General features: G+C 46.5%; 1 protein-coding gene and 1 non-coding gene across 2 annotated transcripts in view; both read left to right on the top strand.

Annotated features, from left to right (window-relative positions):
• Nucleotides 1–25,414, top strand: part of LOC148144269 (uncharacterized) — a 108,314-nt gene that overhangs the window by 38,681 nt on the left and 44,219 nt on the right. Inside the window, exon 2 of the mRNA XM_087974662.1 lies at nucleotides 9,996–10,507. Within this exon, the coding sequence (XP_087830788.1) occupies nucleotides 9,996–10,507 (512 nt within the window). The remainder of the gene's footprint in view (nucleotides 1–9,995; nucleotides 10,508–25,414) is intronic.
• trnaw-cca (transfer RNA tryptophan (anticodon CCA)) lies at nucleotides 24,420–24,491 on the top strand. The gene has a single exon. It is a non-coding gene; the product is annotated as a tRNA-Trp (tRNA).

Raw genomic sequence — 25,414 nt, 5'->3', positions numbered from 1 at the left:
GGTACAAATTTTTGTCATACACCGTCAGACTGATCGCTAGGCGGCTGCTGGGCTGCCGTCCTTGCCGCTGAGTCTGCCTTCGCATTGCCTTGAGAAATGGAATCTTTATTTTTTTTGTGGGCTTCACACTTACACACAGCGAGTGATTTGGGCAATACGACCGCTTCCAGGAGGTCAGACATCAGGCCAGGGTGTGTGATGGGCTTTCCAGAGGAGGTCAAGAAGCCCCTGTGTTTCCATAGGGTTCCAAAATCATGTACAACCCCAAATGCATATCTGCTGTCTGTGTAAATATTCACTGTCCTTCCCTTTGCCTTGACTGAGACATGTAATTTGCGCTGTCAGATGAGAAGGGAGTGATCCTGCTTTGACTACCTCGTGGGTAGCAGTAAAGATATTGCATGTGGGGCCAGTAGCGTTAATACACTATAGCCGACTATGTCCCTGGACGCCACAACACCCTTTTCAGCTACAGCCACAGCTCGCAGGTGTTTAGGCAATCCTGCCACTATGGGGTTTAGTTTTGCCGAAAAATAAGCTACCGGCCTTAATTTTGCCCCATGATCCTGCAACAGCAGAGATGTCATGCAGCCATGCTTCACATCTACTGTTTGTACAAAAGGCTTGTTTGGATTCGGAATCCCCGGTGTCTGTGTAGTTTGGAGGGCCTTTTCCAATTCAGCAAAGGCACTCTTGACCTCTGGGGTCCACTGCAATGGAGTCTGGCTCAGCACCCTTTGCCATGGGCTATGTCACTTAGAAATGCCTCAAGGGTTGTGTAATGTGGATAAACATTCCACAGTCGGAGCACATGCCCAAAAAGGACAGCAATTGTTTCTTCGTGTGAGGCTTTGGTATTTGATGGATTGCTTGAACTCTGCCTTGACCAATGGCCTTCCCTTGTTCAGATATTAAGTGACCTAAGAACTTCACCAGTTGTCGCACAAATTGTAGCTTTGCGAGACGAACTTTGTGCCCTTCCCTCGCTGGATGGCAGAGCAACACAAGGGTATCTTTCTCACATTGTTCCTCTGCTGGTGCTGCTATTAAGCAATCATCTACATACAGCAGAAGCACTGACCCTGGGGTTAAAACAAGAGTCTCCAGACTCCTGCATAGAGCCTCATTATATATGGTGGGGGGACTCACAGTAACCTTGACAAAGTCACGTGAAGGTATACGATTTTCCTTAGAATGAAAAAGTGAACCAGATTGACTATCTGGGTGTACTGGTACACTAAAGAAGGCTTTTGCTAAATCCACAACAGAGAACCATTTACTGTCCGGTGGAATTTGAGCCAACATAGTATAGGGGTTGGGAACTTTGGGGCGTGTGGAAAAACAGCGTTATTGACTGCCTGCAGGTCTTGAACAAACCTCCATTCCTCTGGTTCACCCGGAATATTTGCGTTTTTGACCGGAAAATTGGGGTTCTCGTTAGTGAGTTTTCACAGGGGATTATCACTCCAGCCTTTAGGAGGGATTCAAAGACTGGAGTAATTCCTTCGATAGCCTCGGGTTTTAACGGGTGTTGTGCTCTGCAAGGACGATACTCAGACTTGGGGGTTATTTGTATGGGTTCACAGCCTCATATGAGCCCCACGTCATGTTTGCCTTTTGCCCACAGCTCAGTAGGGACCTTTCTCAATCTTGGGTCCGAGATTTCGACTTTAGGAAAATGCCAATATAGTATAAGGCTACCTTCCTAGGCTCTCCAGGGCGAGCCGGGGTTACCTGGACTGCCCTATCTGCCTGAGTTAGCCAACTTAGTTTCTTCCTCTATGTCCGCATATCTTCACTGAACCAGATACCCACATCGTCCCTCAAGACCCAATCTTTTGGTTTTTTTGTGCCTTTAGTACCCATGGTCCCAAATCCTGCCATCTGTTGCCGGACACCTTTGCCAATGACACGTGAGGAAAAGAGCCTTCCACGTCAAAAAGATAGGTTCTGCTTGCCGTCACAGAGACATAAGTTCACACTGACTGCACATCTGTAGTCATTCCAATAAAGTTCGCACAATGACAATTGATCTGGTTTAACCCGCCTCCTGAACCAATCCTTCCCAAATGATTTGTCAGGGCTATCGCGGTGTATGTGTGCTGTGCAGTGCAGCATATCCCCAGTGAGAAAATCAGTGTTAATAGGATGAACATGGTTACTTGCTTCCATGGCGAGTGAATCGCTCACTGAACTTATCGCTGTCTGGCTTAATCGCCATTCATAGACATACATCAGGGGTCGTGAGTTGTATTTTACAGGCTGCACTGGTAAGTCATCTTTTCGTATTATCTGCAAGCCTTTCGGGGTACTGAGCAAATTCAACCCCAGTCTCACTGAGATTCTGAGCCATCAGATTTAAAGGACAGAATTCCGATAACAAAACTGAGAATTGGAATGTTTCCCAATTACTGGTTTTGCACAACAGGGCTGTGGTAAACCCCTCTCTTATCACAACTCTTAATGCACCCATTGAGTTCAGGAACCTTCCACTCATCTTTATTTGCGTTGACTCTCAGAACTGGCTTGATTTTAAGGACTGAATATGTTGCCCCTGTACCTACCAAAAAGGTAACTGGTGTACGTTCCATGTATGACATAGAGGTAGGCATCAACTTATACGCATCAATGTTATAGTGAACGTATGGTCCACGCTCCGCAATCTCAGCACTCACTGTGGAGGTGGGACATGTTTCAGTGCCTGTAAGGTTAATAGAAGAGATTAGCATAAGCGCGTCTTCATTGCCAAGAATAAAGGAAAGAGGCTTACCTGTCCCTTGTGGGCTGCCCACCTCCATCTTAGCCTTCGCCCGTCAGTCACCCTGCTGTCCAGCCTTCAGGGCTGACTGAGGCTGTCTGTGTGGGCACTGCCTCGCCCGGTGGTCCATTGTTCCACAAACAAAGCACCTGCCAGATCTACCTCTGCCAGCCCCTCTTCCGTGACCTCCACCTCTGCCTCTCCCTTTTCCCACAGCATCTCCCTCTAACTTTACATTTTTCTGTCTGTCTGCAATGCTTGCCCTCTGCAAAGTCAGGCCCTTACTTCTTTGTTCCCCTATGGCTTTTATAGATTTCACAATAAATGCTAATTTTCCAATACACTTCCCAATGAACAAACATTAAACACAAGCACCTATTTATTTCTAATTTTGTTTCATTTTATTTGCTTGTTAACCCTGCCATGACTACACTCCACGTCTGGATGGTTGACAGGCTGGTCAATTGTGGGTTGGGTCTCAATGGACTGAATGTTTTATTGTTCCGGAAGGTGTAGCAGGGGGTCAGAGCTTCAGCAGAAATCCAGCAGAGCTGGGAACAGACACACATCTTACTCTGTGGGAGCAGGGAGATCAACAGGGGACAGAGCTGACACCAGACTACCCTGTGATCAGTGCTTTGATTAGCAGTGCCAACCCTCTACCTTTACCTAGCTTCCCATTTGACCAAACCCTGTATATTCAGGATCTAATTTCTGCCATCGTGAAGGCGGGTCTCTGTAAGGAGTCTCTGATCATAATCATTCTCTTCAATGTGTGCAGTCAATTCATTCACCTTTATTACAATGCAGCACACTTTCAGACACACCGTTTTTAGTTTCAGTTTTTGTGATCCTTAGAATCCAGTTTTGATTGCTGATATATTTTCTCTCTTTGTTCCTTTCTTTAGTTCTCTGATCGTTTTCCACATCACTCACCAGCCTTGATTTGGATTGGCCATGCTAAATTGCCCAGAGTGTCCAGGGATGTGCAGGTTAGGTGGGTTAGCCAATGGGAAATGCAGGGTTATTGTTTCATAGTAAGAGAAGCAGGAGTAGGCCATTTGGCCCGTCCAGCCTGTTCCACCATCGTTAAGATCATGGCTGATCTTTACATCATCTCAGCTTCTCCTCCCTGCATTATCCCAACTACCCTTTATTCCCCTACCATGCAAAAACCCATCCAACTGTGTCTTGAATATTTTTAATGAAGCTGCCTCTACTGCTTCCTTGGGCAGAGAATTCCATAGATTCACTATTCTCTGGGAAAAGTAGTTCCTCCTCATCTGTGTTCTAAATCCCGTCCTCCAAATCTTTTGGCCTCGTCTAATCCACCAGCAGAAATAACTGGATAGGGTACGGCTTCATCCCCAAAGCGCAACGAATTCCCACTTTCCACCAAAATCCCGGATGTACTAATTTAGTTGCTTGCTCTCTCAGAAATGAAAGATTTCATTATAACTTCTTCCGGTCCCAGTATGGGCAAAACATCTATGAAAGCTGCTCTGAAAGTCCAGTCTTCACACCATACTTCTGCTTTCACCAAAAGTGACTAGAGTCCTCCACCATGGAAACAGACAGTTCGACCCAACTCGTCCATGCCAACCAGATATCTGAAATCAATCAATTCCCATTTGCCATCATGTGGCCCATGTCCTTTTCAACCCTTCCAATTTATGTACGCACTCAGACGCTTTTTAAATGTTGTAATTGTACCAGCCTCCACCACTTCCCCTGGCAGCTCATTCTATACATGCACCACCCTCTGCATGAAAACGTTGTCCCTTAGGTCCCTTTTAAATCTTTCCCCTCTCACCTCTAACATATGCCCTCGAGTTTGGACTCCCCTGCCCTGGGGAGAAGACCTTGGGTATTCACCCTATCCATGCCCCTTATAAATGTCGACAAGTTTACCCCTCAGCCTCCGATGCTTCCAGGAAATTTTTCCTGGCTGACTCAGCCTCTCCAACTCCGGTAACAGTCTTGTAAAGCTTTCCAACCCCTTTCAAAGTTTCACAAGTTCTTTCCTACATTCGGGAGACCAGAACTGAACGCAGTATTCCAAAACAGGCCAAAATAATGTACAGCCACAACAGGACGTCCCAACGCCTATATTCAATGCTCTGACCAATAAAGGAAAGCATACCAAATGCCGCCTTCACTATCCTATCGACCTGTGACTCCACTTTCAAGGAACTATGAATCTGCACTCCAAGGTCTCTTTATTCTGCAACACTCCCCTTGACTATGTCAGTCCTGCCTGGATTGCTTGACCAAAATTCAAACCTGACACTTCTCTAAATTAAATTGCATTTGCCACTGCTCGGCCAATCCAATTAATTCTAATTTATAGTGAACTCTCTTTCTTCTCTTATTCCCTAGAAGCTAAATATCTCCATCCCACACACTCCCTCGGTTTTCACTTTTCTGAAATTGGGAGAATAGGGTTGAGAAACATATCGGCTATGATTGAATGGTATGAGCAGACCTGATGGGCTGAATGGCCTCATTTCTGCTCCTATGTCCTATGGTATGTTGCTGTCCAGGACACAGAGAGAGAGAGAATGGGAGCAGGAGTCGGCCATTTGGTCTTTTGACCCTGCACCAGTATTGAACACATCATAACTGGATATGGATCTACCTACATCGAGGTGGATAGGCTGGGACTTTTTCACTGAAGCACAGACGGTTGAGAGGTGACCTTATCGAGGTTTATAAAATCATTGGGGGGGGGGGGAATCGATGAGCTGAATGGCAGGTGTCATTTCCTTCGCGTGGTGGTTTCAAGATTAGAAGGCAAATTTTGAGCGTGAGTGGAGAAAGATTTTAAAAAGTCTTCAGGGGCACCATGTTTTTTCAGAGTGGTTCATGTGTGGGATGAATGTCCAGAGGAAGTGGTGGATGCAGGTAGAGTTACAATGTTTTGATTAAGTGAATAGGAAAGGTTTGGAGGGATATGAGCCAAACATAGGCAGCTGGGGCTAGTTTGGTTTGAGAACACAATCCACATGGACTAGTTGGACGGAAGGGTCTGTTTCTGTGCTGTCTGACTCTGTAACTGTTCTGTACTGGTCTTAAAACCATTTTTTTTTGCCTTCCCCCATAAACATCCACTTCTTTGTTGTTCCAAAATCAGATGAACTCAGCCTTGAATGTATTCAAGGACCCCCCGAACTGCAGGGAGATATCCCCAATTCTGAACTCAATTCCTCTTGCTGATTGCTTGCTGCATCTGTCTGATGAGTGGCATTGAATGGTGTAGGAGGATGCTGAGGCCACTTTGTACACCCACACGTCATTCCTGATGAAGGGCCTGTGCCCGAAATGTCGAGTCTCCTGCTCCTTGGATGCTGCTTGACCTGCTGTGCTTTTCCTTCACCACACTTTCTGACTCTGATCTCTAGCATCTGCAGTTCTCACTTCCTCCACATCCAAATACATCTCCATTGAAACAAAAGCTATGACTTCACATTGTGGTACTGCATTTGCCATGTGTTTGCCAACTGTGGTCTTCTCTACATTGGGAAGACCAAGCGTAAACTTGGGGAATGGTTCGCCAGGCATCGCAGCCGGGTCTGCAGAGGCTGTACGGACTTCCCAGTCAACACCCGTTTTCATTTCCGTTCCCACTCCCTTTCTGACATGACCATCTTTGGCCTCCTCCATTGCCACAACAAACCAAGCCGCAAATTGGAGGAACAACACCTCACCTTCCTCCTGAGCAGTCCACAGCCCAGAGGACTCAACATTGAGTTCTCCAATTCAAATAACCTCCCTTCCCATCCCCAACTCCCTTCCCAGTCCTTCCCCCTCCCTTCCACTCCTCCCTGCCACCAACCCTCGTGATGAAAGGCTTATGTCCGAAATGTTGATTCTCCTGCTCGGATGCTGCCTGACCTGCTGTGCTTTTCCAGCACTACATTCTCGACACTGAGTTAGGATACCTGGTCGGCATGAACGGGTTGGACCAAAGGATCTGTTTCCGAGCTGTACAACTCTATGACTCTAAATAATAAAATGTATACTTTGACAAATAACAAACTATATCCATGTTAACAAGGCTTGGTGCATCACATGCTTTACTTACTATTCTCAACAGGTCCTGCCCCTTCAGTGACTGGGTAACATATACATACTGGTGCATAATCTCCTTCACTAGTATTTACACACTACCCTAGGCACAAGTAACAGCAAAGGGGAAACAGCACAAGGATTCAAAAAACAGTGAGGGTAAACAGCACAAGCCCCAGCAAAAACAGATGGAAAGTCACTGTAACATGTCACTATGACAGATTCTGGATAAGTGGTGCTGGAAGAGCACAGCAGTTCAGGCAGCATCCGAGGAGCAGTAAAATAGACGTATGTGTGCATGTGTCTGTCTGGGTTGGGGGTTGAGTGTGTGTGTATGTGTGTGTGTGGTGAGTGCAGAGTGTATAAGTCTGTGAGGGGGTGACTGTCAGAGTGTGTGTGCCTGTAAGGGTGTGTGGGGGTGTCTGTGTCTGTGTGTGTAGGAGTGTCTGTGTGTGTGTATAGTGCAATGGTGGTCATCTGTAATGTGCCATGAACCCAAGGTCCCGGTTGAGGCCCTCCCTATGGGTACCGAACTCAGCTATCAGTCTCTGCTCGGCCACTTTTCTCTGCTGCCTGTCCTGAGAATGCTAACCCGAGAATGCAACTTTTTTTAAAAAAAAAAGTTTTATGATTTGCACATGAAAGAAGTGAAACTATCACTGTATTCTAACAGATAAAAGGCTGAACAGACAATCAATTTTTCAATGTATAATTTCAGTTACATCACACTGTAAATTGTTGCTATAAATTCTGTGTTAGGATTGAGCCCTCCACGACCACCTGATGAAGGAGCGTCGCTCCGAAAGCTAGTATGCTTCCAATTAAACCTGTTGGACTATAACCTGGTGTTGTGTGATTTTTTAACTTTGGACACCCCAGTCCAACACCGGCATCTCCAAATCATGACTGTTATCAAACAGGCACAGAAATATACAGCACAGAAATAGACTTTTTTTTCTCTCATGCACATACAGACTTATAAGTCCATGGGGGTGAATTTGAACTTGGAGAATGATAAATGCAGATACATTCTATTTTGCTCAAAAAATGCACAATCTGCAGGCAGTCAATCCATGTAATAGTTTGTAAATTCTGCTTTGGAAATAGAATCAGTCTGACTCAAGTTTGGACACAGACAGACTCTGACCTCGCATCTTTAATGCATTGTCTGAGCTGAGATGTCACATTTTGCTATAAAATCAAGTTATCTTGAGAAAGTGACCTACAAGGATTTCTGGGATTTAATGGTAATAATAACTGCAACCCATTCTAAAAGATGAAAGACTTAATAATCCAGGTTTGTTCAATACATCATTTCAGTGGCAGGACACTATAATGTTTTCCTATAAATTCTGTGTCTCAGATTAGATTACTTCATATGGAAACAGGCCCTTCAGCCCAACAAGTCCACACCGACCCTCCGAAGAGTAACCCACCCAGACCCATTCCCCTACACCTAACACTACAGGCAATTTAGCATAGCCAATTCACATAACCTGCACGTCTTTGGACTGTGGGAGGAAACCGGAGCACTCAGAGGGTGCCCACACAGACACGGGGAGAATGCAAACTCTACACAGACGGTTGCCCGAGGCAGGGATTGAACCCGGGTCTCTGGCGCTGTGAGGCAGCAGTGCTAGCCACCGTGCCACCCTTATGATCTTATTCATCCACAGTCACCTGATGAAGGATCAGCACTCTGAAAGCGAGTGCTTTCAAATAAACCTGTTGAACTATAACCCGATGTTGTGTGATTTTTTAACTTTGTCCAGGTTAGGATGGATTGACCGTGCTAAATTACATAGTGCCCAGGGACATGCAGGTTAGGCACATTAATCGGGGGTAAATGCTGTGCAAATGGGGTAAGGGAATGGGTGTGGCTGGGTTACCCTTCGGAGGGACAGTGTGGAATATTTGGGCCGAGTGGCCTGCTTCCACACTGTGGGGATTCTCTAAAGAGAAGGGATTGTCACAAACTTTTGTTTTGCTTCCCAAAATCAGACCTGCTCACTCTCAGCAGGATCCCAGTGTTGTGAAAGATATTAACTTTCAGGTGGAGGTATCCAAAATTCAGAGAGATGTCAGTCTTGATGTTTTTGCTTTTCCGCCGCTGTAAGATCCTGAATCAGCACCTTCAGAGGAATTAGTTAGAGCGGAGTGAGAACAGAGGGGGAGAGAGTGTGGGATGGTGCTTTCAATTTTGTGGAATAATAAAAGAAAAGAATGTTCCACAGAAAGTAGAATTGCTTGTTCAAAATTCCCACCCTGCACTGACAGTGAGACATTTGTAATCTCTTTTGTTTTTACAGAGTATTTGAAGATCTGAAGACGGAAGTTTCAAAATTAACAGATGAAGGCCTTCTACCCGAAACGTTGACTCTCCTGCTCCTCGGATGCTGCCTGATCTGCCGTGCTTTACCAGCGCTGCACTTTTTGACTCTGACTCTCCAGGGTCTGCAGTCCTCACTTTGACGTCATTGTCTGATAGTCACTCAATCCATCGGGATCGCAATTGTTTTCAACTATGATTCTGTGAGAAGGAGCAAAGCTTTGTGTTTCCTGTTTGAATACGTTTTCAGCATCCGTGTGACTGGCTGAGTCAACCACCATTGCGGTACACGGAGGGGTGGAGTCTGAAACAGTTGTACAGCCCAGAAAGAGGAATTCACGCCGGGGAGGGGCTGTACACACGTTTGTGTGCGGCTGAAGCTTTGGCCATGGAGAAACCTGAGGAATCCCGTCCCGTGGAGAAACGGTGGAAGTGTGACGACTGTGGGAAAGGTTTTTGTGTCCCGTCTGCCCTGGAGATTCATCGGCGTAGTCACACCGGGGAGAGTCGGTTCTCCTGCCCCGAGTGTGGGAAGGCCTTTATCAGTTCCTCCGACCTGCTGACCCACCAGCAGATCCACACGGGGGAGAGGCCGTTATCCTGTCCTGTGTGTGGGGAGGCTTTTATCAATTCCTCCAACCTGCTGACCCACCAGCGGGTCCACACGGGAGAGGCCCTTCAGCTGCCCTGAGTGCGGGAAGGCCTTTACCAAGACCTCCAATCTGCTGACCCACCAGCGGGTCCACACAGGGGTGACGCCCTTCAGCTGCCAGAGTGTGGAAAGGCCTTTACCCAGGCCTCCGCCCTGCTGACCCACCGGCGGATCCACACGGGGGAGAGGCCCTTCAGCTGCCCTAAGTGCGAGAAGGCCTTCAGCCATTCCTCTGCTCTGCTGACCCGCCAGCGGGTCCACAAAGGGGAGAGGCCCTTCAGCTGCCCCCAGTGCGGGAAGGCCTTCACCCAGGCCTCCAACTTGCTAACCCACCGGCGGATCCACACGGGGGAGAGGCCATTTTTCTGTCCCAAGTGTGGGAAAGCCTTCATCAATTCCTCCAACCTGCTGACCCACCAGCGGGTCCACACAGGGGAGAGGCCCTTCAGCTGCCCTGAGTGCGGGAAAGCCTTTACCAAGGCCTCCAACCTGCTGACCCACCGGCAGATCCACACGGAGCTAATGCCCTTCAATTGCCCCAAGTGTGGAAAGGCTTTTACCCAGGCCTCCACCCTGCTGACCCACCAGCAGGTCCACACAGGGGAGAGGCCCTTCAGCTGCCCTGAGTGCGGGAAGGCCTTTACCAAGGCTTCCAACTTGCTAACCCACCGGCGGATCCACACAGGGGAGAGGCCGTTCAGCTGCCCTGCGTGTAGGAAGGCCTTTAACGATTCCTCTGCCTTGCTTAGGCACCAGCGGGTCCACACAGGGGAGAAGCCCTTCAGCTGTCCCGAGTGTGGGAAGGCCTTCACCCGCTCCTCCCACCTGTGAGTTCACGTGCCATTGCAGGGGGATTGAAGGACTAACGGCCGTCATTACTGACTGAACTATTAACCCAATTCCAGGGCTCCCAGGTTTGATTCCCACCGTGACAGATGGTGGAATTGGAATTTGGTCCGAAATCTGGAGGTTAGAATCTAACGATTAAACCATTGACGGTGGGCTGGGGGTGGAAGTAAACCCCCATCTGATTCACTCAGTTCCTTTTTAGGGATGGAAACTGTCGTTGTGGGAGAGGATTCACTCAGTCGTCCCAGCTGCATCCTTTACCCAGTCTGGCCTACACATAGCTCCAGACCCACAGCAGTGTGGTTGACTCTACACCTGCCCATCCAACTTACTTGGAGACAAGGTATGGGTTGAAATTGCTGAGTGAGGCAATACTTCCTCCGGGTTAAGGCTGTCCCAAGGATCCAATTACAAAGGGACAACTTGGTGGTGACCAATAATGAAGAAAGTCAGGGGTTGAGGGTGGGGGGGGGGGGGGGGGGGTGCAATTTGACCTTGAGCTGTTTTTTAAAAATTGCTACTTTTTGTACATCTTTCTGCTGGGAGCTTCTGAAGCTGTAACAAAGTTGGGTCCCAATAAAGATTACCTGAACTTCCCGCCGGGCTCAGACTCTCATTGAGAGCTTTGAACTGCAACAGGTTTTTGTTTTAAAACTGCTCATTTCTTACAAGTGAAAGTGAGAACTGCAGATGCTGGAGATTAGAGTGGTGCTGGCAAAGCACAGCAGGTCAGGCAGCATCCGAGGAACAGGACAATCGACATTTCGGGCAACGTTGATGTTCCTGCTCCTCGGTTGCTGCCTGACCTGTTGTGCTCATTTCTTATAACCTCCTGTACTATGTTTCCAATGTTGTGTATCGGTTGCAGCAGTGAATAAGTAGCCAGTATCGTTAGAAATTGTAAATTTTTCAGGAGTGCAGGTACTACATCACGTCATCGGCATTGTACAGTTTCCTGGCAGCGCTGGGAGGTGTGGGCTGTGTCCACTAGGGTGGATAAAGTTAAAAATCACACAACACTAGGTTAAAGTCCAACAGGTTTATTTGGAAGCACTAGGTTTCAGAGCGCTGCTCCTTCATCAGGTAGCTGTGGAGCAGGATCATAAGACACAGAATTTAGAACAAAAGCTCAGTGTCATACAACTGATAGGATATATTGTACAAATCTAGATTGTGGATTAGTCTTTCATCCTTTACCATGGGTTGCAGGTTTCAGTTTGTTATTATGTAAACCCCTGAACTATTTTTAATTCACCTTCTCGAGATGGTTTAAGGTTTTATAAAAATAGGTGACATCTCAGCTCAGAAACTCAAAAAAGGTGTGAGGTTCGAGTCTTTATCCCAATCTTGAATCAGACTGGTTCTATTAACCAAAGTAGGAATTTATAAAATATTACATGGATTCACTGCCTGCAGTTTGTGTGCTTTTTGAGCAAAATTGAATATATCTGCAAATATAATTCTGCAAATGCAAATTCACTCCAGAGACTTGTGTGTGCATACGATTTTATGCATGCATGCGAATGAAGTGTGTGTTTGATGGAGTAGAAAGCCTGTGAGACGGTGAGAGTATTGGGTGTGTCTGAGAGAGTAACAGATGAAGGCAAGAAGTTGCATTCTACTAAAACAAGGAAGGACAGGACTTGTACAGTTAATGGTAGGGCCCTGCTTTGTCTTGTAGAACAGAGACATGGGGTGGGGTGGGGGAGTTCAGGTACATAAAGTTAAAATTCACACATCATCAGGTTGGCAGCACGAGCTTCTTCATTGGGTGTTTGTGGAGCAGGATCAGAAGACACAACCACCTGATGGAGGAGCAGCGCTCCAAAAGCTGCGCTTGCAAATTGAGCCTGTTGGCAGTATCACCTGGTGTTGCGTAAATTTTAACTTTGTATAACTCAGTCCACACCAGCATCTCCAAATCAGGTACATAATTCTTTGAAAGTTGCATCATTGGTAGACAGGGTGGTGAAAGAGGCGTTTAGCACACTTGCTTTCATTGTTAAAGCCGTTCAGTGTAAGAATTGGGACATCATGTTGAGGTTGTACAGGATTTTTGCAATATTGGTGAAGCCATATTCAATTTTGCTCAAAAAGCACACAAACTGCAGGCAGTCAATCCATGTAATATTTTATAAATTCCTACTTTGGTTAATAGAACCAGTCTGATTCAAGATTGGGATATGTGGCTCAGATTGGGAGTACAGTTCTGGTCGCCTTATTGACGACCACAGGTTGATGGGTGACCTTATTTCGAATTATAAAATCATGAGGCGTGTTGGAAAGGTAAATATCACCTGGGAAAAAAAATTGTGACTCTCCCCTATCTTTACTTCACTTGGCATTTGGACACTTAAATTCTGTCAGCATCGCCAGAGCGCATACTGCCGGTGTCAGGAAGAAAACGCGCATGCTCCTGGCTGCACGGAAGGCACGCATCACGACTTTCTTTTGGTGGGTCATGATTCGGAGATGCCGCTGTTGGACTGGGGTGTACAAAGTTAAAAATCACACAACACCAGGTTATAGTCCAACAGGTTTAATTGGAAGCACATTAGCTTTTGAGGCTGTTGCCACGATGCCGTCCTTGTGGGGGTTGCTGGTGCAGAGTGCGGAACCGTCCATTGTGACGAGGAATGTTCCCTGTTCGACTGGTCCATGGGTGCTGAGTTTCTGTAAGAAATCTGTAGTGTCGCGACAGAAGCTGGAGATCCCCTGTACAATACGTTTCAAGATGCCTTCCACATAGCCAGAGAGATTCTCACATAGGGTCCCATTGCCCGACACGATGGGACGTCCCGGTGTGTTGGCTTTGTGTACCTTTGGAAGGCAGTAGAAGTCGCCTACACGAGAAGTACGTGGGATGAGGGCGCGTAGAGAACTCTGAAGGACTGAATCCAAAGTTCTGATCAGTGTGTTTAATTCATGGGTTTGTTCTTTGGCCGGATCAGCTGGTAGTTGCCTGTTCCTGGTTGTTCAGTTGTCGGTACACTTCCTTGCAGTAATCTGTTCTATTCTGAATGACAATGGCTCCTCCTTTATCTGCTGGTTTGAAGACAATGTTGTGATTAGTTTTGAGAGCCTGGATGGCATTGCGTTGTGAACGGGTGATGTTTTGCTCTACCTTGTGGGTACGGCTGATGAATCTGGCATTTATATATTTCCTGACAGGTTGAGCATACATGTCAAGCCCAGAGCAGCGGCCCTCCAACGGGGTCCATGTTGACACCTTCTTTGGTCGCTCCTCTACAGATCCCTGTGATGACTGTTCTAGTTCATCAGTGGGCTCAGTGGGGTCACTGCCGGCACCTTGAAAGGATTCCCGGAGTCTCATTCGTCTGATGAACTCCTCTGTGTCTGCTGCCAGAACCAACGGGTCCATTTTGGTGGGGAGGCAGAAGTTGAGACCCCTACTCAGGACTTCAATCTCTTCCGGTCGAAGGGTGTGGTCCGATAAGTTGACAATAGACTTCCCCACAGTGATAATGTTGTCTACTGTGGTTCCAGGGCGGGCTTTGCTATTACTGGTAAGAATGCCAAGCTTCTCCAGTTTTTTGTTCTTGGTGTGCATTTACGTGGTGTAGTTTTGTCGCCTTGTCTGTTTGGCAATGTCACGTAATTGTGCTGGTATATCCTGTGTGCAGGCTGTGAGTGTGGACTCCATCTGAATTTCAAGATTGTGGCGCCTGCTGTAGAGTTGGTGCACGAGATGATTGAGAAGTTTACGAGAGGTGCAGTGGCAAAGTCTCTCTGCGTAGTCTGTGTTGTAGGTCGACCTTACTGGGTTCGTGATCCGTAATCCTTTCGGGATCTTGCCTGCATTCCTGTAGAAACTTGATGTCTGTGTCGATATGTGCAATCTTCTTGGAGATCTTCTTCCACTTTAAGCCGGCGGTTAGTGGGGTCGATAGTGGTCATGATTACTAGTTGATTTTACGCGCGCACGCACACACGCACACAGACAGACAAAGACCCACATGCACACATATATTTTGTGGGGTGAATTTGTACTTGCAGAGTTACATTGCACTTTACTCAAAAACTGCATACATTCATGTAGAACTCTAAGCTCAAAACTGCATGAATTTATGTAAAACTCTGTTATCTCACTTTTTGGATTAGAATCAATCTAAACATCAGGTCATAGACAGAGAACACAGAGGGCTAACAGCTTCAACATATTGTCGAGCTAGCACCATCGTTAATAGCTAACCCGAGAATGCAACTTTATAGAAAAAGGGTTTTGTGATTTACACATGAAAGAAGTGAAACGATCACTGTATTCTACAGATGAAAGGCTTAACAAACAATCAATTTTTCAATGTTTAATTTCAGTTACATCATACTGTAAAGTTTTGCTATAAATTCTGTGTTACGATCGAGCCCTCCACTATCACCTGATGAAGAAGCGTCACTCCGAAAGCTAGTGTGCTTCCAATTAAACCTGTTGGACTATAACCTGGTGTTGTATGATTTTTAACTCCGAGTTCTTGGAGGACTCCTCCAACCACACCCCCTAAACAGGTGATGACATCAAAGTTTTTATAATAGCCAACAATATCAGATATACACCATATGAAGCAACAGATGTCTACCTTTGAAATCAATGTGTCAATCCCTTAAATACTGCTCAGTTCCATGAGAAACTACCCTTATAATTCTGAACATGAGGAAAGAAGTAAACCTTTTCCAGGATTCAAACTCTGTACGTGACAAACTGAGAGAATACACAAGGAAAATACCTTTGAGTGGGACAGAGAGCATCTGAGCACCTTTGGAGACCCTGCTCCCTCCATGGAGTCACTCCAGTTGCTACATGTGAACAGTCTCCACCCCCTCCACACACCCCCACGCCTCTCTCTCCCCCCTCCCAGGTTGAGGAATGGAAAGGGGGAGACATTGCTTTGCTCCCAGATGTTGCCCAGAGGGAGGGAGTTTCACTCTGAAATTGACAGGGCAACCTCCACGTTGTGACGTCCATAATGGGGTGGGGGTGGGGACGCACTGTGCCTGCGCTGCCCTGCAGCTGAGGGACATGGGGAGGGGAGGACACTTTGCAAACTCCTTTCGATCTCCACCACGTCAATGCGGTTTGAGTTCAAGCAAAGCACGGGGTTTAATTTTAGCTTGACACTCTCAAAAGATCCCCACCTCTGTGAATCCAACACTTTACTCCACCCTCCACTATGGAAATAAAGATTTGAGAAACTCCAGAGTTGGAGTTGCTACCATACCTGCTGTAGGGGTTTGGTAGAAACTGTTGATTTTAATGAACCATTTCAATTCAACTTCATCCTTGCCATTCAAATACTAATTTTATACAGAGGGTGGTTGATGTGTGGAATGAACCTCCTCAGGAAGCGATGGATGCGGGGACAATAAAAAGACATTTGTTTTAGTACATGAATAGGAAAGGTTTGGAGGGATACAGGCCAACAGCAGGCAGGAGAGACTGATTTAGTTTGGGATTATAATTGGCATGGACTGGTTGGACCAAAGGTCCATGACCATGCTGTATGACTCGATGGTAAGTTCATAGTTCCTTGAAAGGGGAGTCGCACATAGACAGCATATTGAAGAAGGTGTTTGATATGCCTGCCTTTATTGGTCAGTGCACTGAGTGCAGGAGTCGGGAGGTCATGTTGCGACTGTAGAAGACATTGGTAAGGCCACGTTTGGAGTATTGTATGCAATTCTGGTACCAGTGATCCCACCCTGACACACCATAAACCAGAGATAGTGACTGATATTGACTCTGATACAAAATCAAATCATTAAATCGCCAATGTGCCAATATGGGCCAATCATTGGCAGGTGGGACCTGTTTACTTTCAGAACACCGCCAGCATAGACTGGTTCGACTGAGTGGTCTGTTTCTGTGCTGTATGACTCTGTAACTGTTCTGTACTGGTTTTAAAACTATTTTCTTGCCTTCTCCCATAACTTCTTTGTTCTTCAAAGTCACATGAACTCAGCCTTGAATACATTCACTAACCGACCTAATTGCAGGAAGACATCCCCACTTCTGAACTCAATTCCTCTAGCTGATATACCACTTGCTTTGCTCATTGCTTGCTGCACTTTCTGACAACTGGCAGTGACTGGTGTAGAAGGACACTGAGGGCCCTTTGTCTATCCACACATCAATCCTGATGAAGGGCTCGTGCCCGAAACGTCGACTTTCTTCCTCCTCAGTTGCTACCTGACCTACTGTGGTTTTCCAGCGCCACAATATTCGACTCTGATCTCCAGCATCTCTTTTCGCCACATCTCAACATATCACCATTTAGACAATGCACCTCCTTTCTGCTTTTTTTTTTACACTGCAAAGGCTAGAACTTCGCATTGTGGGACTGCATTTTCCATGTGTTTGCAAGTTGACACACAGACCGGGATCAACTTTTCCAGAGTCTGGCCCCTCCTTCGGTTCACTCTTGAACCCCAGAATGAAAACGTGGTGAGAAAAACACTGTTGTACTCACAAATGTTAGACAGAGAAAGGAAGTTACAGTCTGGGGTGAAGTTTAACATTTTGCAGAGAGAAAAGAGCAGCAGCAACTTCAGAGCTCATGGTCCAACCTCCGCATTTCCACAATGGCCGGCTCTGATTGGCAGGAGGACCAGACTCCTTCCGGTCCTCCAAGGTTTTACACTGCTCCATGGAAAGGAGCTCGCGCGCTCCCAAGAGTATGCGCAGTGCTTGCTGACACTGGCGGTCATGCGCAGTGCTTGGTGACACCGTGGAGCATGCTCAGTGTGCAGGAATTTGTTTCAAATTTTTAAGTTAAAAATCACAAAGCACCTGGTGATAGTCCAACGGACTTATTTGGAAGCACTAGCTTTCGGAGCCCTGCTCCTTCATCAGCTGATTGTAGAGTATAACATCGTAAGACACAGAATTTATGATCTTACGATCTTATATTCCACAACCACCTGGTGAAGTAGCAGTGCTCCGAAAGCTAGTGCTTCCAAACAAGCCTATTAGACTGTAACCTGGTGTTGTGTGATTTCGAACTTCGTACACCCCAGTCCAACACGGGCACCTCCCGATCATGACAAATATTAAGCGTCCAAATGCGAATACGAGAGAAAAATGCCGAAGTTATTTTATTTTGCCGATTTTTTCCCCCTGTGCCTCGACATTTTATTTCTTTTGAATTTTGTCTGGCTGCTCAACGTTTCTGTCTTTTCCCCAGGGTAGAGGTATTCCAAAACTAGAGGGTAAAGGTTTAGGGTGTGGGGGAAAGATTTTAAAAGATCGAAAAGACTAGGAATAGAACATTCACCCCTTACTGGGCGGAAGTGAGGACTGAACATGCTGGAGATGAGGGTCAAGAATGTGGTGCTGGAAAAGCACAGCAGGTCAGGGAGCATCCGAGGAGCAGGAGACTCGACGTTTCGGGCAAAACCCTTCGTCAGGAAATAGCCATGGGGAACTGCAGGGCTGTGGCATAATCGAGTGAGTCTCAGTGGGATGCTGTTGGGAAGGTCGGTGTGAATGGCCTGTAGGGATGATATGGTTCCACTGCCTTAGCCACGTGTATTTTGAGAAATGTGGGAGGAGTTGGTTCCAGTTTGTGGGACATTGACACCAGTCCTGGAGAAGGTGGCATTTGTGCTGTCTCTCTTTTCACATTCTGCCCCCTGTCCATTTTCTCCCCATCCACTGCCCATTCTCTCTCCTCACACTGCACCCTCTATTCTCTCCCCCAACCCTCTGAACCCCTGTCCATTTCCCTCCCTTCTCCACCACCATCAGCGACCCCCTCACCCTCCCCACCCCCTCCACCCCAACAATCGTCCTTTCTCGTGCCTCAGCCCTCTTTGATCGCTGTATGAAGTCTTTCTCAGGGAAGAGAGAGAATGGATGGTGATGACTTTACCTGGGAAACACGGCATGTGAGAAATAGCTGATTTTTAAAATTGAGAATAACTAAAACCATATATTCAGAAACTTCGTTAAAGTTGGGAAGAATGTTATTTTTTTTTCAAAAAATAGCTGCAGAAATCTTTCTGAAACTTGCATTGATGTATGTGCAGTTAGGCCACAACAAAGGACAGACTGTAAGGAGTGAATGAGTGAATAAAAGACAAGTACAACCTTGCCCTCGAGGAGAAAGTGAAAAATGCAGATGCTGGAGATCAGAGTCGAGAGTGTGGTGTTGGGAAATGCACAGCAGGTCCGGCAGCATCCAAGGAGCAGGAAAATCGACGTTTCGTGCATAAGCACTTGGCACTCGGCCATCGCTCCTTCAACCCCCCTGTGATGGCGCGTGAACTCACTGGTGCCTCCGCAGGTGGGAGGAGCAGGTGAATCCCTTCCGGCACATACAGCGGGTGAATCGCCTCTCTCCAGGGTGGAGCCGCTGGTGGGTCAGCAGTGCAGCTGACTGAGTGAAGCCCCTTCCGCACATGGGGCATGTGAATGGCTTCTCTCCCTTGTGGACTCACTCATGCGTCTGCAGATGGCTGATCCGACTGAAACCCTTCCCACACACTGAGCAGGTGAATGGCCTCTCCCGGTGTGAATACGTCTGTGGGTTTCCAGCAGGGATGGGGAAGGGAATCCATTCCCACAGACCCCACATTGCCAAGGTTTCCCCTTTGGAGGGAGCTTTCCTTGTGTTGCTCTGGGACTGAAATTACAAACAGAACGGGTACATATCCTTTCCCACCTTGAGGGGTGAGACTTTGATTCCTCCATGCTGAGAAAATGGTGTGAAGCACTTTTCACAGTCAGCGCACTGAATCTCCCTCACTCGGTGTCTCAGTATTCTTCCTGCCACAGGACTGTCCAAAATCTCTCAAATAAACAAAAGCAAACATACCTTCTTGGTTGGAATGATTGCTGATATTCAAGTCCCAATGAATCAAGTGGCTCTGTCAGAAGTTGATGTATCATTTGCTATAAGATTTCTTTCTGCACGTCTTCCTACAAAGAAAAATTTCTTTGGTGGCAATTTCTGTAGATTGCCAGATGTCTGCTGATCACATATTATCCAGGCCACAGAAACCTGAAAACCCTCATGCAGACAGATAGCCTTAGCTGTGCATGGAGGAAAACTTCATTTCAGTGACAATAACATGGAACAAACTGCCTACAAAGATGCTGGAAATGGAGCTGAATCAAGGATATGAAAATGAAATGTTAAGGCTGCTTGAGAAAAGAAAGGCAGTAAAATTGCTGAATGACTTCCTGCTAACCTATTAAATAAAAAAAATGACAAAAAAAGGACGTAACTCCATTACTACATTAGAAGGTGAATAATAATTACAACAGAAACTTTTACAACAGTCAACAATATCAGATATACCCCATATAGAACAAAGAAAGTTTACAGCTCAGGAACAGGCCCTTCAAGTCTGAGGCGATCCAAATGTACTGTCTAAACCCGTCGGTCAATTCCTCAGCATCTGTATTCCTCTCCTCCCCACCCACTCATGCATTTATCCAGACGCATCTTTAATGTATCGACCGTGCCTGCCTCGACCACCTCTGCTGGCAACGCGTTCCAAACGCCCACCACCCTCTGTGTGAAGTAAAACGCGTTTTTGCTTTGAATAAGTGCTGCCCTTGCCGCGTTCATTGTAATGGTAGCTCTGCCTCAACCCTAATTCAGGCAGTTGGATCTCGTTCAATGAAGCTGCTTTTTGAGAGTGTTGACTGGCCGTTTTTGCACAAGGTAGTGTAAGAAACAAGGACTCGTCCCGGATTTAAACCTGGGATCTCTCGCAAGCCCACGTATCTGAAAACCCGAAGCGAGAATCATACCCCTAGACCAACGAGCCACAGGCCGCAAGCGCCCTACATTTTTTGAGCAATGTGCCAATCCCTTAACTGCTGCTCAGTTCCTTGAGAATCTAACCTTTTCGTTGTGAACATGAGGAAAGGACCAATCCTTTTCTAGGGTGCAAACTGTATACGTGCCAAACTGAGGGAATACACAAGGAAAATAGCTTTAAGAGACATAGAAAGTATTTGAGCACCTTTGGAGTGTCTGCTCCCTCCCAGGATTCACTCCAGTTGCGACAAGTGAACAGTGTTTCACCCATCCCTACCTCCCCTTCCCCCTCGCTGCTGGAGGATGGTATATGGAAAGGGGGAGACATTGCTTTGCTCCCAGATGTTGCCCAGAGGGAGGGAATTTCACTCTGAAACTGACAGGGCTGCATCCGCATTGTGACGTCAACAATGGAGGGCGGGCCGGACAGCTGCCCTGCAGTTGAGGCACGTGTGGATGGGAGGGTACTTTGCAAATCCCATTCTCCTCCAAGTCAATGCAGATTGAGTTCAAGCAAAGCAAGGGGTTTAAATATACTTTAGAAAACCTCCTTTGTGCCGTGGGAAAACTCCGGCCGCGGGAAATGCAGAATTACAGATTCAAAGTAACAGAAGCAGGAGTAGACCATTTGGTCAAGCCTGCTCCGTCATTCATTAAGATCACAGCTCCAACAACCTGCACTATCCCGACTACCCTTAATTCCCCTTCCATGCAAAAACCCATCCAACTGTGTCTTCAATAAACTTCATGAAGCTGTCTCAACTGCTCTCTTGGGTAGAGAATCCCATGGAGTCTCACAGAGTGACACAGATGTACAGCACGGAAACAGACCCTTCGGTGCAACTCATCCATGCAGCCCAGATATCCTAACCTAATCTAGTCCTATTTGCCAGCACTTGGCCCAAATCCCCATAAAACCTTCCTACCCTCCAACCTCCAACCCTGGCAACATCCCTGTAAATCTTTCTACACCTTTTCTAGTTTCACAACATCTTTCCGATAGGAATCAGACCAAAATTACATGCAATATTCCAAACGTGGCCTGACCAATGTTCTGTACAGTGGCAACATGAGCTCCCAACATCTATCCTCGATGCTCTGACCAACAAAGGAAAGCACACCAAACGCCTTCTTTACTATCCAATCTGCCTGCGTCTCTACTTTTAAGGAACTATCAACCTGAACTCCAAGGTCTCTTTGTTCAGCAACACTTCCAAGGAACTTCCCATTAAGTGTAAAAGTCCTGCTCTGATTTGTTTTTCCAAAATGCAGCACCTCATATTTATCTACATTAACCTCCAACTGCCATTCCTCAGCCCATTGGCCCATCTGATCAAGGTCCCGTTGTGATCTGAGGTAACCTTCTTTCCTGTCCACTCCCCAGTCCACTACACCTCCAATTTTGGTGTCATCTACAAACTTGCTAACTATACCTCCTCCGTTTACATACAAATCATTTATATAAATGACAAAAAGTAGCGGACCCAGCATCAATCCTTGTGATACACCATTGGTCACAGGCCTTCAGTCTGAAAAGCAACCTCCATCACCACCCTCTGTCTTCTGCCTTCGAGCCAGTTTGTATCCAAATGGCTAGTTGTCCCTGCATGCCATGAGATTAAACCTTGCTCACCAGTCTCCCATGAGGAACCTTGATGACCACCTTCCTGAAGTCCATATAGATCACGTCCATCGCTCTGCCCTCATCAATCCACTTTGTTACTTCTTCAAAAAACCCAATCATGTTCATGAGACATGATTTCCCAAGCAGAAAGCCATGCTGACTATCCCTAATCAATTCTTGCCTTTCCAAATACATGGAAATCCTGTCTCTTAGGATTCTCTCCAAAACCTTGCCCATCACGGATGTCAGGTTCACTGGTCTATGGTTCTCTGGCTTTTCCTTACCACCTTTCTTAAATAGAGGCACCACGTTAGCCACCCTCTAGCCTTCTGGCACCTCACCTGTGACTATTGATGATACAAATATCTCAGTAAGAGGCCCAGCAATCACTTCCCCAGTTTCCCACAGAGTTCAAGGGTACTCCTGATCAGGTCCTTGGGATTTATCCACTTTTATGCATATCAAGATATCCAGCAATTTCTCATCTGAAATATGGGCATTTTTTCAACATGTCACCATCTACTTTCTCACATTCTAGATCTTCCATGCCCTTCTCCACAGTAAACACTGATGCACAATATCCGTTCAGTATCTCGCACCCCCCACCCCCCGCCCCCCATCTACTGCAGCTCCACACAAAGGCCGTTGCTGATCTTTGACGGGCCCTATTCTCTCCCTTGTTATCCTTTTGTCCTTAATGTATTTGTAAAAATCCTTTGGGTTATCCATGACTATTTGCCAAAGCTATCTCATGTCCCCTTTTTTGCCCTCATGATTTCCCTCTTAAGTATGCTCGTACTGCCTTTATACTCTAAGGATTCACTCGATCTCTCTGCCGATACCTGATATATACATCCTTCTTTATCTTAACCAAAATCTCATTTTCTCTAGTCATCCAGCATTCCCCAACCTACCAGCCTTTCCTTTCACCCGAACAGGAATATACTCAGATGAAGGAGCGTCGCTCAGAAAGCTAGTGTGCTTCCAAGTAAACCTGTTGGACTATAACCTGGTGTGGTGTGATTTTTTAACTTTGTACTCCCCAGTCCAACACCGGCATCTCCGAATCAGGAATATACTGTGCCTGAACTCTTGTTATCTCATATTTGAAGGCTTCCCATTTTCCAGCAGTCCTTTAACCTGCGAACATATGCCCCCAATCAGCTTTTGAAAGATTTTGCCAAATACCTGAGTCTTCCTCCAATTTAGAACCTCAACTTTTAGATCTGATACATTATTTTCAATCACTGTTCTAAAGTTAATAGAATTATGGTTTACCCTTAGGTTTTGCACCCTCGCCAGTATGTACATCCACATTGTGAATTAGAAAATGTCCTTGTACACACTTTCCAAATTCCTCTATTTGGCAGATAGGAAAATGGGCAGGAGTTATACCTTGGGTCCACTCTTCCTTCATTCCCACCAAGCCTAACCCCATTCCCACCCCAATAGTCCAACGGCACTTTCCCCTGCAACTGCCGAATGTGTGACACCAGCCCATTTACCTGCTCCCTCCTCTCTATCCAAGGGTCCAAACTTACCTTCCAGGTGAAGCAGCACTTGACCTGCACTTCCCACAACCCAGTCTACTGCAGTTGCTGCTCATAATGTGGTCTCATCTACATTGGGGAAAACGAAGCATAAACTGGGTGACTGCTGCACAGAACATCTACGTTCTACCTGCAAAAAAGACCCTGAGCTTCCAGTTGCCTGCCAATTCCACACCTCACCCTGTTCCCTGGCCAACATCTCTGTCTCAGGTTTGCTGTAGTGTTCCAGCGAAGCTCAGCACCAGCAGAACGAAGAGCACCGAATATTACACTTGGGGAGCATACATCCCTCTGGCCCTAATATCGAATTCAATAATTCTAGGGCCTGAAATCCATAGTATCTCGTCCCTTCCACACACACCAAGCCTTGTTATCACATAGTCTGTCATTACACACTACCTATTCTTAGCCACGAACAGTCTCCATTCACCCTCCCACGCAGATCGTTATCAACTTCCTTTCCTGTCCACAGTTCTTCCCTCGCTTTGGGCTCTGTCCTGACCTATCATTAACTGCGTCCGCCTTCCTCCCACAATATCTTCTGCATATAAACCAACGTTTTCCCAATCACCATCAGTTCTGTGGAAGGGTCACCGGCAACTCCTGTTTTTTGTTTCAGATATACAGCATCCACAGTTCTTTCACCTTTTTATTGAGGTAGAGTTGGAAATTACTTCGAGAGACAGAAGGAGAGGGGGCAGAGACAGAACACCCATGAACTGTTGATCTCCGTTGTTACTCATAACGTAAAATCATTGCAGTGCGATCACTTCCCTTAAGAATGAATAGAGGTCGCAGGCTAAGCGTGAGCTTGTGGCGTAACGGTAGCGCGTCTGACTCCAGATCAGAAGGTTGCGTGTTCAAAACACGTCAGGCTCACTGACGTCAACTTCCTCCATTTCTAATCAAGAAAGGAGCACTTCACTCGGGATATCTGTTAAGCCAAATCTCCTTTGCAGAAATTTTCGATCGCACGTGAAGCTTTGCTGTCTGTTTGATTTGTGAACACTGTGTCAGGGAGGTGGTGTGCCCCTTGTCTGGGTAAATGCTCAGCTCCCCCAGTTCATCACGGGATTTAAACACAGCCGTCTCCCTCTGGGCAGCCGCTTCGTTCAGTTGGTGACAGCGCGGTGTGAATAACATAATACCGATACTTTTACAACATAATCCAGAGACTCCCAGCTTTATGTTTCAATCTATCAGGAGAGTGTTAGCGAGTTCAGATAGAAATGTTTCCCACCAATCCTTTCCTCTCACTGGACACAGTTAAAATTATCTTTATTCAACAGAAGGAGCGGAAACTCTAGTCTGACGCCCCTCTCCACATTAACGGTGAGCCTGAATTTTATAAACGGTGTCAGCAAAATCCAGTGGCGGACACTGATTTGGTTCAATCATTTTTTTTGCCAAGCGTAATTCATCGAGAGGATGCTGCTGTGCGAAACAGCGTGGGGAATTACTGCAGGGCTTCCTGCGCATGGGACACACCGCAACTGATTGTTTCACCTTCACCAGGCTCAACACAATATGTAAATAAGTGTCTCATTCTGTCGCCTTCTCCCTGTAAATCTGCACATTGTCACATTGAACATGCCCACCGAATTCCCATTTGTGTCCATTGAATCTGCCTCTTTGTCACTGTCAGACAGCGACTTACTGACCCCACTCCCTGTGCGAAAACGTTCTTCCTAATGTCACTTTTACTTATTTTCCTGATGACTTTAAATCTCTGCCAAATTATTCTCGATCCTTTCAGGCCTGGGAGCATTTTCACTGCATTATTTCCTCTGTCTAAAACCCTC

Source organism: Chiloscyllium plagiosum, unplaced genomic scaffold, assembly GCF_037043375.1.
Source record: "Chiloscyllium plagiosum isolate Xiang-an unplaced genomic scaffold, Cpla_swu_hap1 HiC_scaffold_27, whole genome shotgun sequence".
NCBI lineage: Eukaryota > Metazoa > Chordata > Chondrichthyes > Orectolobiformes > Hemiscylliidae > Chiloscyllium > Chiloscyllium plagiosum.
Note: the sequence above shows the minus strand (reverse complement) of the source record. Positions and strands in the feature narration are given on the sequence as shown.